The 13,529-nt window shown below is 39.7% G+C and overlaps 1 protein-coding gene across 1 annotated transcript in view; it reads right to left on the reverse strand.

Annotated features, from left to right (window-relative positions):
* The window catches only part of ireb2 (iron-responsive element binding protein 2), a 62,244-nt gene that overhangs the window by 28,165 nt on the left and 20,550 nt on the right, over positions 1-13,529 (reverse strand). The window contains exons 9-15 of the mRNA XM_062546917.1: positions 13,215-13,386; positions 13,010-13,110; positions 12,806-12,922; positions 8,227-8,386; positions 5,784-5,919; positions 5,612-5,696; positions 5,358-5,514 (exon numbers count right to left, since the gene is read on the reverse strand). Of these exons, the coding sequence (XP_062402901.1) occupies positions 5,358-5,514; positions 5,612-5,696; positions 5,784-5,919; positions 8,227-8,386; positions 12,806-12,922; positions 13,010-13,110; positions 13,215-13,386 (928 nt within the window). The remainder of the gene's footprint in view (positions 1-5,357; positions 5,515-5,611; positions 5,697-5,783; positions 5,920-8,226; positions 8,387-12,805; positions 12,923-13,009; positions 13,111-13,214; positions 13,387-13,529) is intronic.

Consider the following 13,529-nt stretch of genomic DNA (forward strand, 5'->3'; position numbering starts at 1 on the left):
CGAACGCAATGTTTAGGACAATTAGCTAAACGGGCATGCCTTTGCTAGCCAAAAAGAAGGCTAGTTATTTTGAACATTTCCATTACGTTAACTTTCTAAAGCATGCAGTTTAAGAAGGCTTGTGCGTGTTACATCTACATAAAAAGTGCATGTTACATTTAACCCCGCGCTCTGCTGCGCTGTGAAACTGGCTACATTGCCGGGACATTCTAAAACTCTTGACATGAAAAAGCTTGACGTGAAAATTAAGATAACGTCCATAATGATTGGAATTTGGATTCGATATTTTGAGTTTTGAGTTTTATGTGCTTATGAGAAGTAATATAAGAGAGAAATTTGGTGATCATTGGTCGTTGTTTTCCAACCTTATTCCACGTTACGCCTTTTTGTAGGCAGCAATAGGCCTATGCTTATGAAAAGGAGAGGAATGCCGGTGCAATTTATTTATTTATCTAATTAATTAATTAATTAATTAATTAAAAGGTGCAAAACATTGACTTAACGTTTCGACATTATAAACGTCTTCATCAGAGTCGTATACATAAGTTGTTCATCAGAGTTGTATACTTCTGTCCTGGCCCGGTTGCACCAGATTGTCGCACAACAGAAGCGCGGAGAACTTTCCTTTGTAGGCCTATGCTTATGTCAGATAACGTCCATGGAGTTTGGGTCCGAGTTTTTGATAGTTTGATGTGCTTATGAGAAGTAATATGAGAGAGAAATTTGGTGATCAATGATCGTTGTTTAGGTGCATTAAACCACGTTAAGCTTTTTCCTTTCAATAGGCGTCAATGAGACAGAAACACTTAATATCAGATAATGTCCATAATTATTGGAGTTCGGGTTCGATATTTTGAGAGTTTTATGTGCTGTGAGGTAATATGAGAGAGAAATTTGATGATCATAAGTCGTTGTTTTCCAACCTTATTCCACGTTAAGCCATATAGGCCTACATAATGCTTAATGTCAGATAACGTTCTTAATTATTGGAGTTTGGGCCCAATTTTTTGAGAGTTTTATGTGCTTATGAGAAGTAATATGAGAGAGAATGTTGGTGATCACTGATTGTTGTTTAGGTGCATTAAACCACGTTAAGCTTTTTCCTTTCAATAGGCGTTAATGGGGCAGAAACGCTTCATGACATATAACATCCATAATAATTTGAGATTGGGTTCGATATATTTATAGTTTAAAGTGATTATGATGAGCAATATGAGAGAGAAATTTGGTGGACATCGTTGTTTAGATACATTAAACCAAAGCCTTTTTCTCGCCATAGGCGCCAATGAAGAAGACAACGTAGCCTAAATGTGAGATATCTTCTATAATCGTTGGATTACGGTTTAGTTTTTCTGACAGGGTTAAGTGTTCATGACAATATATGGTCATGAGAAATTTGGTGATGATTGACCGTTGTTTTCTGCCCTTAAGCCACGTTAAGCTTTTTCACGTTAAGCGTTTTAGAATGTCCCGCATAGGACATGACTTGACGTTTCATAGCGCTTAATCTAACTCACGTTCAGAATGATAAATTCGAAATGTTGCGTGGGAATGAGCATATGCTGTTGTGTAGTCGTGTCTTCAACGAGGGCCTTTTACCCGTGTTGCCTTTTTAGCGTGTGGCTTAAGGCCTAGATGAAGATGTTGAAGTTGGTGCGTTATAATAAAAAGTTTGGGAATCGCTGCCTTAGGCTTTCACTAGCCTATATATAGCCTATCCTTCCACCCTGAGCAGTGGCATAGACTTTGTGTTGAAGCATTTACTTTTGTACCACTTCATCCCATTTATTTTTGTACCAACTTTCAGTCTCCATCGGATTCAGACAAAGAGGCTTAGAGACGTTATAGGCCTACAGACGGCCGATGTCGGCGCAGCACTTTAGGCCTACAGTACATAACACTATCCATTAGGGGTGTGCATTGGCACTGCCCTCACGATTCGATTCGATTACGATTCACCAGGTAACGATTCGATTCAATTCTATTCTACGATGCATTGCGATGCATTGCAATGCATCAAAATTCTACTGCACACAACAAGGCAAATTTGTCATCAGACAGGCAATTCAAGCAGTCATATTGAACTAAAGATTGTATTGGCTGTTATGTGGGGGGGGGGACCTTGAAATTGTATGAAATAACATTTTAAACCTTGGAGTATTATATTAACCCATTTCCTGATATAAAGAGAAAATACTGAAATTCTGATATTCATGACAGCTCATGTTATGCATATTATAGCCTATATTCATATTACAACTCCACCTCTTTAATTCAGCTGTCTGCTTAAAGCCTTAAAATAATATTGCAAACAGTAGCATAGTCGGCTAGCTTACCACAGTCTACTGGTTGGACTGTTTAGTTTCCTTAGGGTGACCAAAAAAATCGGGACAGTCACGAAATACAAGCAGTTGTCCTCACTCCCGATCCCTAATCCTGCCCTAATTGTGCCGAAAAATTGTCTCATACATTAAAAAACTATTAATTCAAGGCTTCTCATTGCCTGTATGTTTAGGGGATTAAAAACTATTAATTCAAGGCTTCTCATTGCCTGTATGTTTAGGGGGGAAATGTGTGTAGCATAGCCTACTTGCGCGATAATACTTTCTCATTCATTGTTGATGTAGAGGCTCAGGCAGCTCTGTGACCTGATGAACACACCGCTAAAAAGCACAAGCGAGTGCACAAGTTGCAGCCGTGAGGGAGCTGCCACGAGAAGTGATTGGTCGTATAAATGAAAGTTGCTGATGTCTGGGTTACACAAACAACAACACATTTGTTAGGTTTTCTTATTGACCTATAGGCCTAAATAAAACATAATGTTGACATTATGTAGGCCTAGCTTAGGCTAGTCTTATTAGCGTTGCAACAAGTGTTATGGAAAGATCTGACTACATTAAAGCGCTATGAGTAGCCTATAGGCTTGTTTACCAAAAAAGTGCGGAGAGCCGGGGCTTTACTTATACTGTTCGGTAAAGTTGCACGCATAGTCTACAATGGAAATCGTTCATGGAGACAGACAGACGCGTTGTGCACGGCGGAGAGGGGGGGCTGTGGCTGTGTATGTGAGCAAGAGACGAAGGGGGAGTAGGGGAAAGAAATGCAGCTTTACGAATACGATGCGTGTTTTAAATTGCGTTAAAACATTAATGAATAACAGAACGCATATGTGGCGGCTGTGTTGAATCTGTGGTGCACTGCCACCAATTAGTCTATGTGTGGGGAAACACTGTACAGGCAGCGCATGTCATTGCAACATTGCTCTGGAAATGCCACCGGAATTAATGGAAACGTCAACTTTACTGTACTCGAGGCCAGAAAATAAATAGTGTCATAATCGATTATGGCACGTTGCCGCATCGATGCTGAATCGTGCATGCCCCGCATAGCGAATCGATTATTGTTGACATCCCTACTATCCATTGTAACAGCTTCATGAAGAGCAATTGTCGTATGCGATCATTCCCCCTCCCCCACACTCGTCTAACCAGTTCTTCACCTATGCACATTGAGGAGGACTGCCTCCACCCCCCCCCCCCCCCCTCTCTCTCTCGACAGACACATTGGCCCTTTCCGAAACGGAGTCCCTACTCACTTCGACTCGGTTAGCGAGTGAACTTCCTTTTCAAGTCACACTCGTGGGTGCGGAGAACACTCGCATTGACGGGGTAGGGGTTAAAACAGCGCTACATTTCGGATGTGCTTGAAGGGAGAAGGAAATTGAGGTAATATTTGTTTCCATAGAAATTATGAAGGCAATATATATTAAATCGCCAATTAAGATGTTCTGGACACCCCTGTGTATTAGGATATACATCCCTCTTCTCTCCTTTCATTACTATGAGTGAGGAGTTGCATTTTATGCTTTATTTGACATCAAATTATAAAAGTGCTGTAAATGCGACCTGCACATGTGTTTAAATATTACAGCCTACTTCTGTACGATCTGAGTATCAAACTAAACATGAGTTGTTACAATGTACCTTAAAACACGCTTTTGTCTGTAAATGCTGTCCTAAGGACCAAAAACAACTGGCAGGGAGATTACACGAGCTGCACGAACACGTGAAAACGATTGCACCTGCGTTCCAAGGCAGCATCCATGCTGACTTGCTCCTGGAGGCGTGGTAGCCCCTCTCCCTGGCACATCACTCGACTAATTAGCTGGTTTAAATTGCATTGAGCTCAATGAGAATGAAACCAGCTAATTAGCTAACAGCTAATAACTGACATAAAGCATGACAAACTCTTAGTATGGTGAAGGGTATTAGTGTTGATGTTGGCTCCAAAAGCCAAGGGGATTTTATCAGGGTGCATAGTGTCCTGAATCCATGAAATAACCGGCCTTTGAAAATAAAAATAATAATCATCTATGGGAATTTAACATGGGCGTTCCAATACTCATGACCCCCTGTATTTTAAGGAAAACATTTATTTATTTACAATACATTATTCATTCACAAAGACAATTGATGTCCTTAAAGGTTGAATATTTCCTCATTATTTCATTTAAGGCATTAAGATCAATTTCCAAAAGATGATTTTACATTTAACGAGAAACTATGCAGGATTGGCGATTTCATCTTAAGTTTCGGTTTCGTTTTTCATTTTCGCTCGTTTTATGCTTGCATATTTCTCTGCAGAGCTTCCCCGACAGCTTTAGCGTGTATATTTATACATATATAGGCTATATATAAATATATAAATTGCAAGCGTGGTTCTTCTTGTTCTTTATGCGTCTCAGCCTTCCAGATGTAAACAGGGAACGATCGTCTCCTGAACAAGTTGCAAGGTTACAATAGCGGATAGGGACACTGGGGGCGGGAGGAAATATTACTGTTTTTGATAAAACTGGTCAGTCAAGCAAAACAACGATTTCTAAGCGATTTTATGACTATGAAAAAGTTGCATAGGGTCTCTTTAACTTTAAGCATGTGTTCCAATACTTTTCCAATACCATCTTGTCCATCTCTTTTGTCTTCGCCTTGACAACAATAGCCTATTCACGGAAATGCGGTCTTGTAACCATACTGAATTAATGAATTAATCTAAGGTTGCCTATCGAGTCTTTCAGGTTGAATTGAAGGCTATTTCCTTCTGATAGGCCTATAGGTGATTTTCTAAAACCATTTTCATTCATTTCAACAATGGTTTATTGAAACATCGTTTGATTAATTTCGCCAGTCATCACCTTCATTTTAATGATTAAATGAGACGGATATGCAGTCTTCATCATTAAATGCAGTTGAAATGCGGGTTGAAACTTTCTGCCACCTAGTGGTTGTTTGGGTACATTGCCTTAGCAGGTGCATTCTCAACCCGTACCCACTGTATTTATGCGGAAAGGACTTTCTCACCCAGAGGTTCTTTCTCAAAGTCAATACTGATTGTGCCAGCAATTGCATAAGCCACAACCAGTGGAGGTGAGGCGAGGTAGTTAGCTCGCACACAGTCACACAGACGGCCCTCAAAATGTCTGTTTCCTGACAGCACTCCACACGCAACCAAATCACCCTACAAAGAAATGGATGAAATGAATTCAACTCTTGATCATAATATTTATATACTATAGAAAAGAATATGACTGCAGTCTGAGATGAACGCAATGTACCTTGTTAATGGCATCGACAACAGTGTCTGGTAATGGTGCTGTGTTCCCTACACATGTGGCACATCCATATCCAATCACTTCAAATCTAGAGTAAAAGGGGCAAACGGAAGAGGTTATTATATCTATCAATATAATATCAACAATTCAATATTACAGAGTGTGTAATCCTCACCCAAGCTGACTAAGGTATGGCAGCACGCCACTGATGTTCAGGTAGTGAGTCACCATACCATTCCCAGGGGCCAGATTAGTTCTGATGTAAGGTTTTACTGCAAGACCTGCCTCCACGGCTTTTTTTGCCAATAAACCTGCCAACCAAAGACACAGAGAGAGAGCAACATAAGTGACGGTGATGTCAACAAGTAGTCTACTACACAACAGGTCCACAGCAAGTACATGTAAAGAAACTTGAAAGTAGTGCTTTCTATGTGGTTAATTATATCGTAGTGCTTTCTATGTGGTTAATTATATTAAGAGTCATTGCATGAGAAAACCAGGCAGAGGTCGGAAGATGGGGGTCGGCCAAATCGGCTCATACTTTGTATATGTAATAAGTATGTGGAACTATGAACAGCCATATAATTAAAACCCACCAGCTTTGTTTTGTTATGGAGTTCTGGGACCCCTCTCAGAGACCCTCAAAAATCCAACAATTCATGGCTGAAAATGACTGAAATTGTCATTTCTACAATGATTATCCTGATAAAGATGAACATAACTTTTATATTTCCATAGAGCCTAGGTAGCATAGTTTTAAAGACCAAAAGGTGCACTGGGGGGGTACCTACACCACTGAAACTGAAAGGTTTTACTGTTGCTGGAGAGAGGAACATCTACTGATTCAAAAACAAGTGTCGTCTAATTGAGCCAAACAAAATGTGTGCCGTGCCAGGAGGGTCTTTAGCAGGATTTCTGGGGTTTTGGACTTCTGTTAGTGTGTAAAATACCATACAGTAGCTGGTATGCTCATCGTTCATGGCAATAAGCAGCTTCATTTCAACAATCACGTATCACCATTAACTTTACACTGATAGCATAAATGAGGAGACCACAGAAACAGCAAATGTTTAACATGATGCAATTGATTGACTCATAGTTAAGAGAGTAGAATGTGATTTATGTGGGATTCTGATTGCAAAGTCTCAAACCAACTCCCTGTTAGAGGTACAACTCGATTTTTCTTAGGTTTTATGCCTGAGTAATGTCAAAACAAGTCAGTACGCAGAATTAATTGTTAAATGTTAGTTCTCTCTGGCCTACATAAACCATTTAACCTTCCCACTGCAAAAGCTTGTGAACATTCGCAACAGTAACCAAAGGGGTTATACAGTGGATTTATAATCAGAAGACATTGAACTTTCAAAATAGTATGCATGTCGTAACTGGAAGACCAGAAGATCCACGAATATGCCCTTGATTATGCACCTGAAAATAGCAGTGTTGGCAACGCAAATAACTAAATAATAACTGAATATGGTGAGGTGGTAGCATGGTGGCTAAGGAACTGGGTTAGCAAGCAGTAGCCAGAAACGTTGAGTGCTCAATTCCATATCCGATATTTTTTCTGTGCATTTGCATGGATGGCATGATAGTTGACTAACGCTATGTTGTTCAAATCACCAAAACAGGAAGCTTTCAGGAGACGCTTCAACTTCCTCAACTTCTGTAACAATGGTGTTTTCTTAAAGGGATATTCCACCATTTTTGGAAATAAGCTAATTTTCCACCTCCCCTCTGCCTAATCAAGGCAACTTGCAAACGTAACATGGGCGCAGTGATATCACGCAGCATCTGTAAATAGTCCCCATAGACAACAAGCAGTAGTAGTGCCAGTAGTTTGCAAGTTGCCTTGATTATTACGCCAGATGAGAGTGTAGTTCCATGTCAAATCAGCCTAGAAAAACACCAGGTTTCATTTTCAGTTGGTCTTATTGCACTTTCTAACTTGAGAAGAGACAATTTTTAAATGGGAAAATTACCGTAAATCTTAGTCACTTTTAAACAAGATGCTAGCAGGCGAGATGCTACTGGTCTAATCCGTTTCAATGATCTATGCTAGGCTGAAGCTAAAAGTTGTATCGCCAGACTCACAGAATGGCTGGATGAACGGGAAAAAGGTAAATATCAATTGTTTTGCTCGAGGGTAGGTGGAAAATTAGCTTATTTCCAAAAATGGCAGAATATCCCTTTAACCACTAGTTGCCTTGCTAGCTTGTTTGCAACTGCTTGTCAATTTGTCTCCATCTCCTACTCCTGCGACTTTTGTGTATGTAAATGAGTGTGTGCATGTACGTTGTACTTCTGTGTTTCTGTGTGTATGTATTTGTGTCAGTGTGTCTGTGTGTGTGTGTGTGTGTGCTTGTGTGCATGCCTGTGCCTGTGTGTGTGTAGGGGGGAGCCTTACTTTTTAGATTTTTAGAATTTAGATAGCTACTGAATGGAATTATTGCTGTCGTGGACTACATGAAACCTGTGTGTGTTGATGTAGTTAATGTCTTTATAAAAAAAAGTGGCAAAACTGTGGTCATTTTAAAATGAGATGGCAAATGGGTGTAAATCGAGATTGTGATTTTATTGTGATTAATTGTGCAGCCATATGTCGTGCTTTGCCTTACCTGCAGTTAGCATTACGGAAGGGTTGCAGTTGTTTGTACAGCTGATAACTGCAGCTATGACGACAGATCCATGGGCCAGTTCATACTCTCTGCCAGCATGTAGAAATGGTACCAGTTGCTCCCGTTTCTCTTGTGGTACGTGAAAACCTTTGAATCCCACCTGAAAGTTCAAAAAGTCATAATGACTCCACAGCTCAAAGCAAATGAATTTCGCATCATCTTGCAATCTTTTGCATCATTTACTGGGTTGAAGAAATAGTGGTCGAAGTTCACTCGCTATAATCCAAATCACCCCCGTTTTACCCCCGTTAGAACAAAACTAATTGTGCATTTTTACTAAATATTGATTGTTTTTAAAATATTTATTATTAGAATGCATGCAAAGCAATGTTTTACAATGGGTACTATTAATTTAACAGGAATGTGATCGGCAAAGGTAAAAACTATATCCTATGCAACCTCAAAATGCCACTGACCAACCGGGTACTGTCCTGACTGATGCGATTCTCCGCTACTGCGTTTAGTATTTGATTTTGTTGATGTACTGTATGTCAGTTCGTAACGCTACTGCCCAGCCTCACAGGTACATTACCCAAAAGGTATTCCAGTATGTAACAATTCCACATACCACTCAGCACTACAGTCGTGAACTTCAGAATAAAGAACATTTTTAAATGGCCAATTTGTATAATTTATTGGCAAAATATAGTGCCCCTCCAGCTCTGCTGCCCTGCACACCGTGCATAAGGCGAGTTGTGGGAGTGGCGGTACTGATTGAAATTCATTTCTTTAGTAAGATGCAGAAAGGCAATTATTGGGTGTCGGAGCATGGGTGTGGACACACCCCTGCTTCCAACGTCACTGTCCCTGAATCCTATATATCCTGATGCGGCCTAACCAGATAGTCCCTCCTGGTGAGTTGTGGATCTGTTAAACTTTCTTTCAACAAGTGAGTCTTTTCTTGCCCCCATTGACTGTGCTCTCTCTTGGGTTATGAAGTTCTTGCTCTGTAAACAACAGATCCTAGTTGTCTTACTCATATCCAGTGTTAGAGGAACGCTCCACCGTTGTTTCATTTTAAATTACGTTATTCCATTAAAGGGATAATCCGGAGTGAAATGCACTTTAGATCAATTTTTCGGACTATTGGGAGTACATACGTTGAGTTGACACCAAAATCATGTCATTCGGATGTACAGTGGGTATAGTAAGTATTCACACCCATGCTAAAGTTGACTAAAAAGAGGGATATAAAATCATCTTTTGAGAATTGATTGTAATGCCTTAATTCAAAAAATGAGTAAAAATCAAACCGCTAAGGACACTCATTTTCTTTGTGATTGAAGAATGTATCGTAAATAGATAAATGTTCTTCCTTAAATACAGGTTGCATAAGTATTCAACCCCTATGTTAAATTCCCATAGGAGCAGGAGGATTTTTTATATGTTTTTATTTTTAAAGGCCAGCTATTTCATGGATCCAGGATATTATGCATCCTGATAAAGTTCCCTTGGCCTTTGGAATTAAAATAGCCCCACATCATCCCATACCCTTCACCATAGATAGAGATTGGCATGGTGCTTTTTCCAGTTAGCCTATTAGCCTGTTTGATTTGCATTGAGCTCAATGAGCATCAAACAGGCTAATTGGCTAACTGTAAAAAGCACCATGCCAATCTCTAGCTATGGTGAAGGGTATGTGATGATGTGGGGCTATTTTAATTCCAAAGGCCAAGGGAACTTTATCAGGATGCATAATATCCTGGATCCATGAAATAGCTGGCCTTTAAAAATAAAAACATATAAAAAATCCTCCTGCTCCTATGGGAATTTAACATAGGGGTTGAATACTTATGCAACCTGTATTTAAGGAAGAACATTTATCTATTTACGATACATTCTTCAATCACAAAGAAAATGAGTGTCCTTAGCGGTTTGATTTTTACTCATTTTTTGAATTAAGGCATTACAATCGATTCTCAAAAGATGATTTTATATTCCTCTTTTTAGTCAACTTTAGCATGGGTGTGAATACTTACTATACCCACTGTATTTTGAGAAAGTTCGAGTTCACCGTTTTTAGCCAAAACTCGTTAGCCTGTAAGTGACCGGGGCAGGTCCTTTCGCCACTACAAAACGCTATTTTTATACCTCTTCTACTGTTCCAAACAACACTACACTTACGTGGTAGTGAGTAGAGGGTCCTTAAAGCCAAACCGAAGTATCCCCACGTCTTTATGTGGTCGGATAGAGAGTCCAGAATGAATTTAATCGAGTCAGTACCTTTCCGGAAATGTTAGTAAAGTGTTGTTGAAGCGTTGCGCAGCTGCCGCAGCGACATTTCCGGAAGGTACTGACTCGATTAAATTCATTCTGGACTCTCTATCCGACCACATAAAGACGTGGGGATACTTCGGTTTGGCTTTAGGGATCCTCTACTCACTACCACGTAAGTGTAGTGTTGTTTGGAACAGTAGAAGAGGTATAAAAATAGCGTTTTGTAGTGGCGAAAGGACCTGCCCCGGTCACTTACAGGTTAACGAGGTTTGGCTAAAAACGGTGAACTCGAACTTTCTCAAAATACATCCGAATGACATGATTTTGGTGTCAACTCAACGTATGTACTCCCAATAGTCCGAAAAATTGATCTAAAGTGCATTTCACTCCGGATTATCCCTTTAAGGCGAGACACGGCAGGTGAAAATACTGTTTTTGTGACCTCCGGTCAATTTCGAGATTTTGAGCTAGTTTGCTACTTTAGCATGTATTCTACCACCCTACTACAACAACAAAGTCCGATTTGCACATTTAAGTGTTTATTTCACGAACTTTTGTCTACTCGCGCCTGTATATTTCTCCTAATTTTACCAAAAGTTCCCATTCTAAAGTGTCATGTACTACCGTGATCGTGATCCAAATCATATCGTGTTTGATACCGTTTGAAAGCCCTGCTTCTCCTACAAGACGCTATGCTATCCAAATATGGGCATTTCCTTTGTATTAGCAACCAATCGCGAAAGTTCAAAGACGAGTCTAAGCTGAGAACGCATTTCATTGGCTGTGTTTCAAGGCTGTTTTCTCAAAACGAGTTTTCCCCCACACGCCATGCAAAGGATCTCCACTTCTGCAGCACCTACATACACCAAACTTTCCAGTCTTATTCCTAACTATATTAGGAAGATATTTACAGAGGGATTTGTTGATATAGCATTCTTGGCATGATTTACATGACTTTTTATGCCTAAAAATAGGGCGAAAATCCACTTTTTGAGCCAATTGGCAGTATTTTCTGATTTACTGGAAAACAAAAGAAGATATTCATAATCCCCTCTGTAAATGTTTTTTTATTTGATATATTAACACAACAAAAAAATAATTTTCAACCTGGCTTTTTCCAATGGTCAGATCCTTTGCATCAAAATATATGCAAATTAGCGCATATTTAATGAGATATAGCCTAATTAGCATATTTAAACATTAAATTAAAGAAAACTTGCAATACATTTTATTCTCCTATTTATGTGAGTATTCAACTGGTAAAGTTTCATGAAGATATCTTTAAGTTTAAAATTTTCCCCTATTCACCTGGGGTGTCTCGCCTTAACACTAGAAGTGCCAAGCGCCGGTCATTTGACCGCTGACGCGTATTACTAGAAGCGCCATGTAGGTTTGACCTAGATATACCTAGAACGGCCGGGCTGCGGTCATTTGACCGCAGTGATTACAAAAAAAATAAATCTTTTCACTCGATTAAATTCCAGGACCCTACGTTCACGACTTTTCCTAAATACGCGTGTTTTGTCACCCAGAATTTTTACATGATCAAAAGCACACCGGTACAAGCTAGTTTAGAGCTATTTTGCGGTCACGCGTTCGGCCATGTTTGTCCAGGCTGCTATTCTCTTTTCTCACAGCAGATGTCGCAAGGGTTTCCTGTCAGTCGGGCATGAGAATAATATTTTACCATAAAACATATAGTTTATATATGTGCAATATGTATTATATATGTGATTTATTTTAATAACTATTTTTCATTTACATGGCATAGTCTATGGAGGCGATTTACAGTGGTAAAATGCGAGTTGTTTTGAAAACGTTGCGACGTTGTTCTATTAGGCAGGCCTAATGTTTATGGTAAAATATTATTCTCACGCCTGACTGACAGGAAACTCCCTTGCAACATCTGCTGTGAGAAAAGAGAAGAGCAGTCTGAAAAAACATGGCCTAACGTGAGACGCAGTATTGTCACATAAGAGGAGCAAAATAGCTATAAACTAGCTTGTACCGGTGTGCTTTTGATCATGTAAAAATACTGGGTGATAAAACACGCGTATTTAGGAAAAGTCTTGAACGTACGTACGGTCCTGGAATTTAATCGAGTGAAAAGATTTTTTTTTTTTTTTTTTTTTTTTTTTTTAAACTACTGCGGTCAAAAGACCGCAGCCTGGCAGTTCTAGGTATATCCAGGTCAAGCCTACACGACGCTTCAAGTAATACGTCTCAGCGGTCAAATGACCGGTGCTTGGCGCTTCTAGCGCTGTGAACAGCCAGATCAAATGTGTTCGTTAGGGATTCTCACCTTCTCTTTAAGACAGGTAAGGAAATCCTCCTTCATGCAGCTGACTGCAACTCTATCTTGTGGCCGTTTAGGCCCACTCACATGAGGAACAATTGAGCCAAGGTTGATTTCAATGACCTTAAAGCAAATGGCAAAAACATCTGTTAATATTAGTCAGATTGTAACTGAATCTGAAAGAGACTCTTTAGTGAAACACCTCGTCACCTCCGAATACTGTGGGTCTTCAGACTGGTCTTGATCACTTTTGAATAACTTTACTGCTTTAAGATATGTTTCCATTACTTTGATTTTTTCTTCAGAAAAGTCTGAGAAAACAAGGAAAACATCTTGGTAATAAAAATTCAACACACACACACACACAGTTTTAGGCTTCATTAAATTCACCAAATGTGGTCAAAATATTTCTTACTTGTATGTTTAAAGTGCTCCAGTGTGACATCATCAACAGGGAAAAAACTAACAGTGGCATTGTATTCAGGGCACATGTTGGCAATAGTCGTCCTGTCAGAGGCAGAGAGCTGAGAGACCCCAGGACCAAAGAACTCCACAAATTTCCCAGCGATGCCTGCCTGGCGAAGGTGCTGAAAAGGTATATACACTTAAGTTTAATAACACTGAATAACCTGCCTTAAGATCAAACTAAAGGGCACACACTTTAAGGGTATTCGCCTGATTCACCCAGAAGACAGAATTAGGTTACAGGGTACACTTGTCATCACACCTC

This window comes from Sardina pilchardus, chromosome 10 (genome assembly GCF_963854185.1).
Source record: "Sardina pilchardus chromosome 10, fSarPil1.1, whole genome shotgun sequence".
NCBI classification, from domain to species: domain Eukaryota; kingdom Metazoa; phylum Chordata; class Actinopteri; order Clupeiformes; family Clupeidae; genus Sardina; species Sardina pilchardus.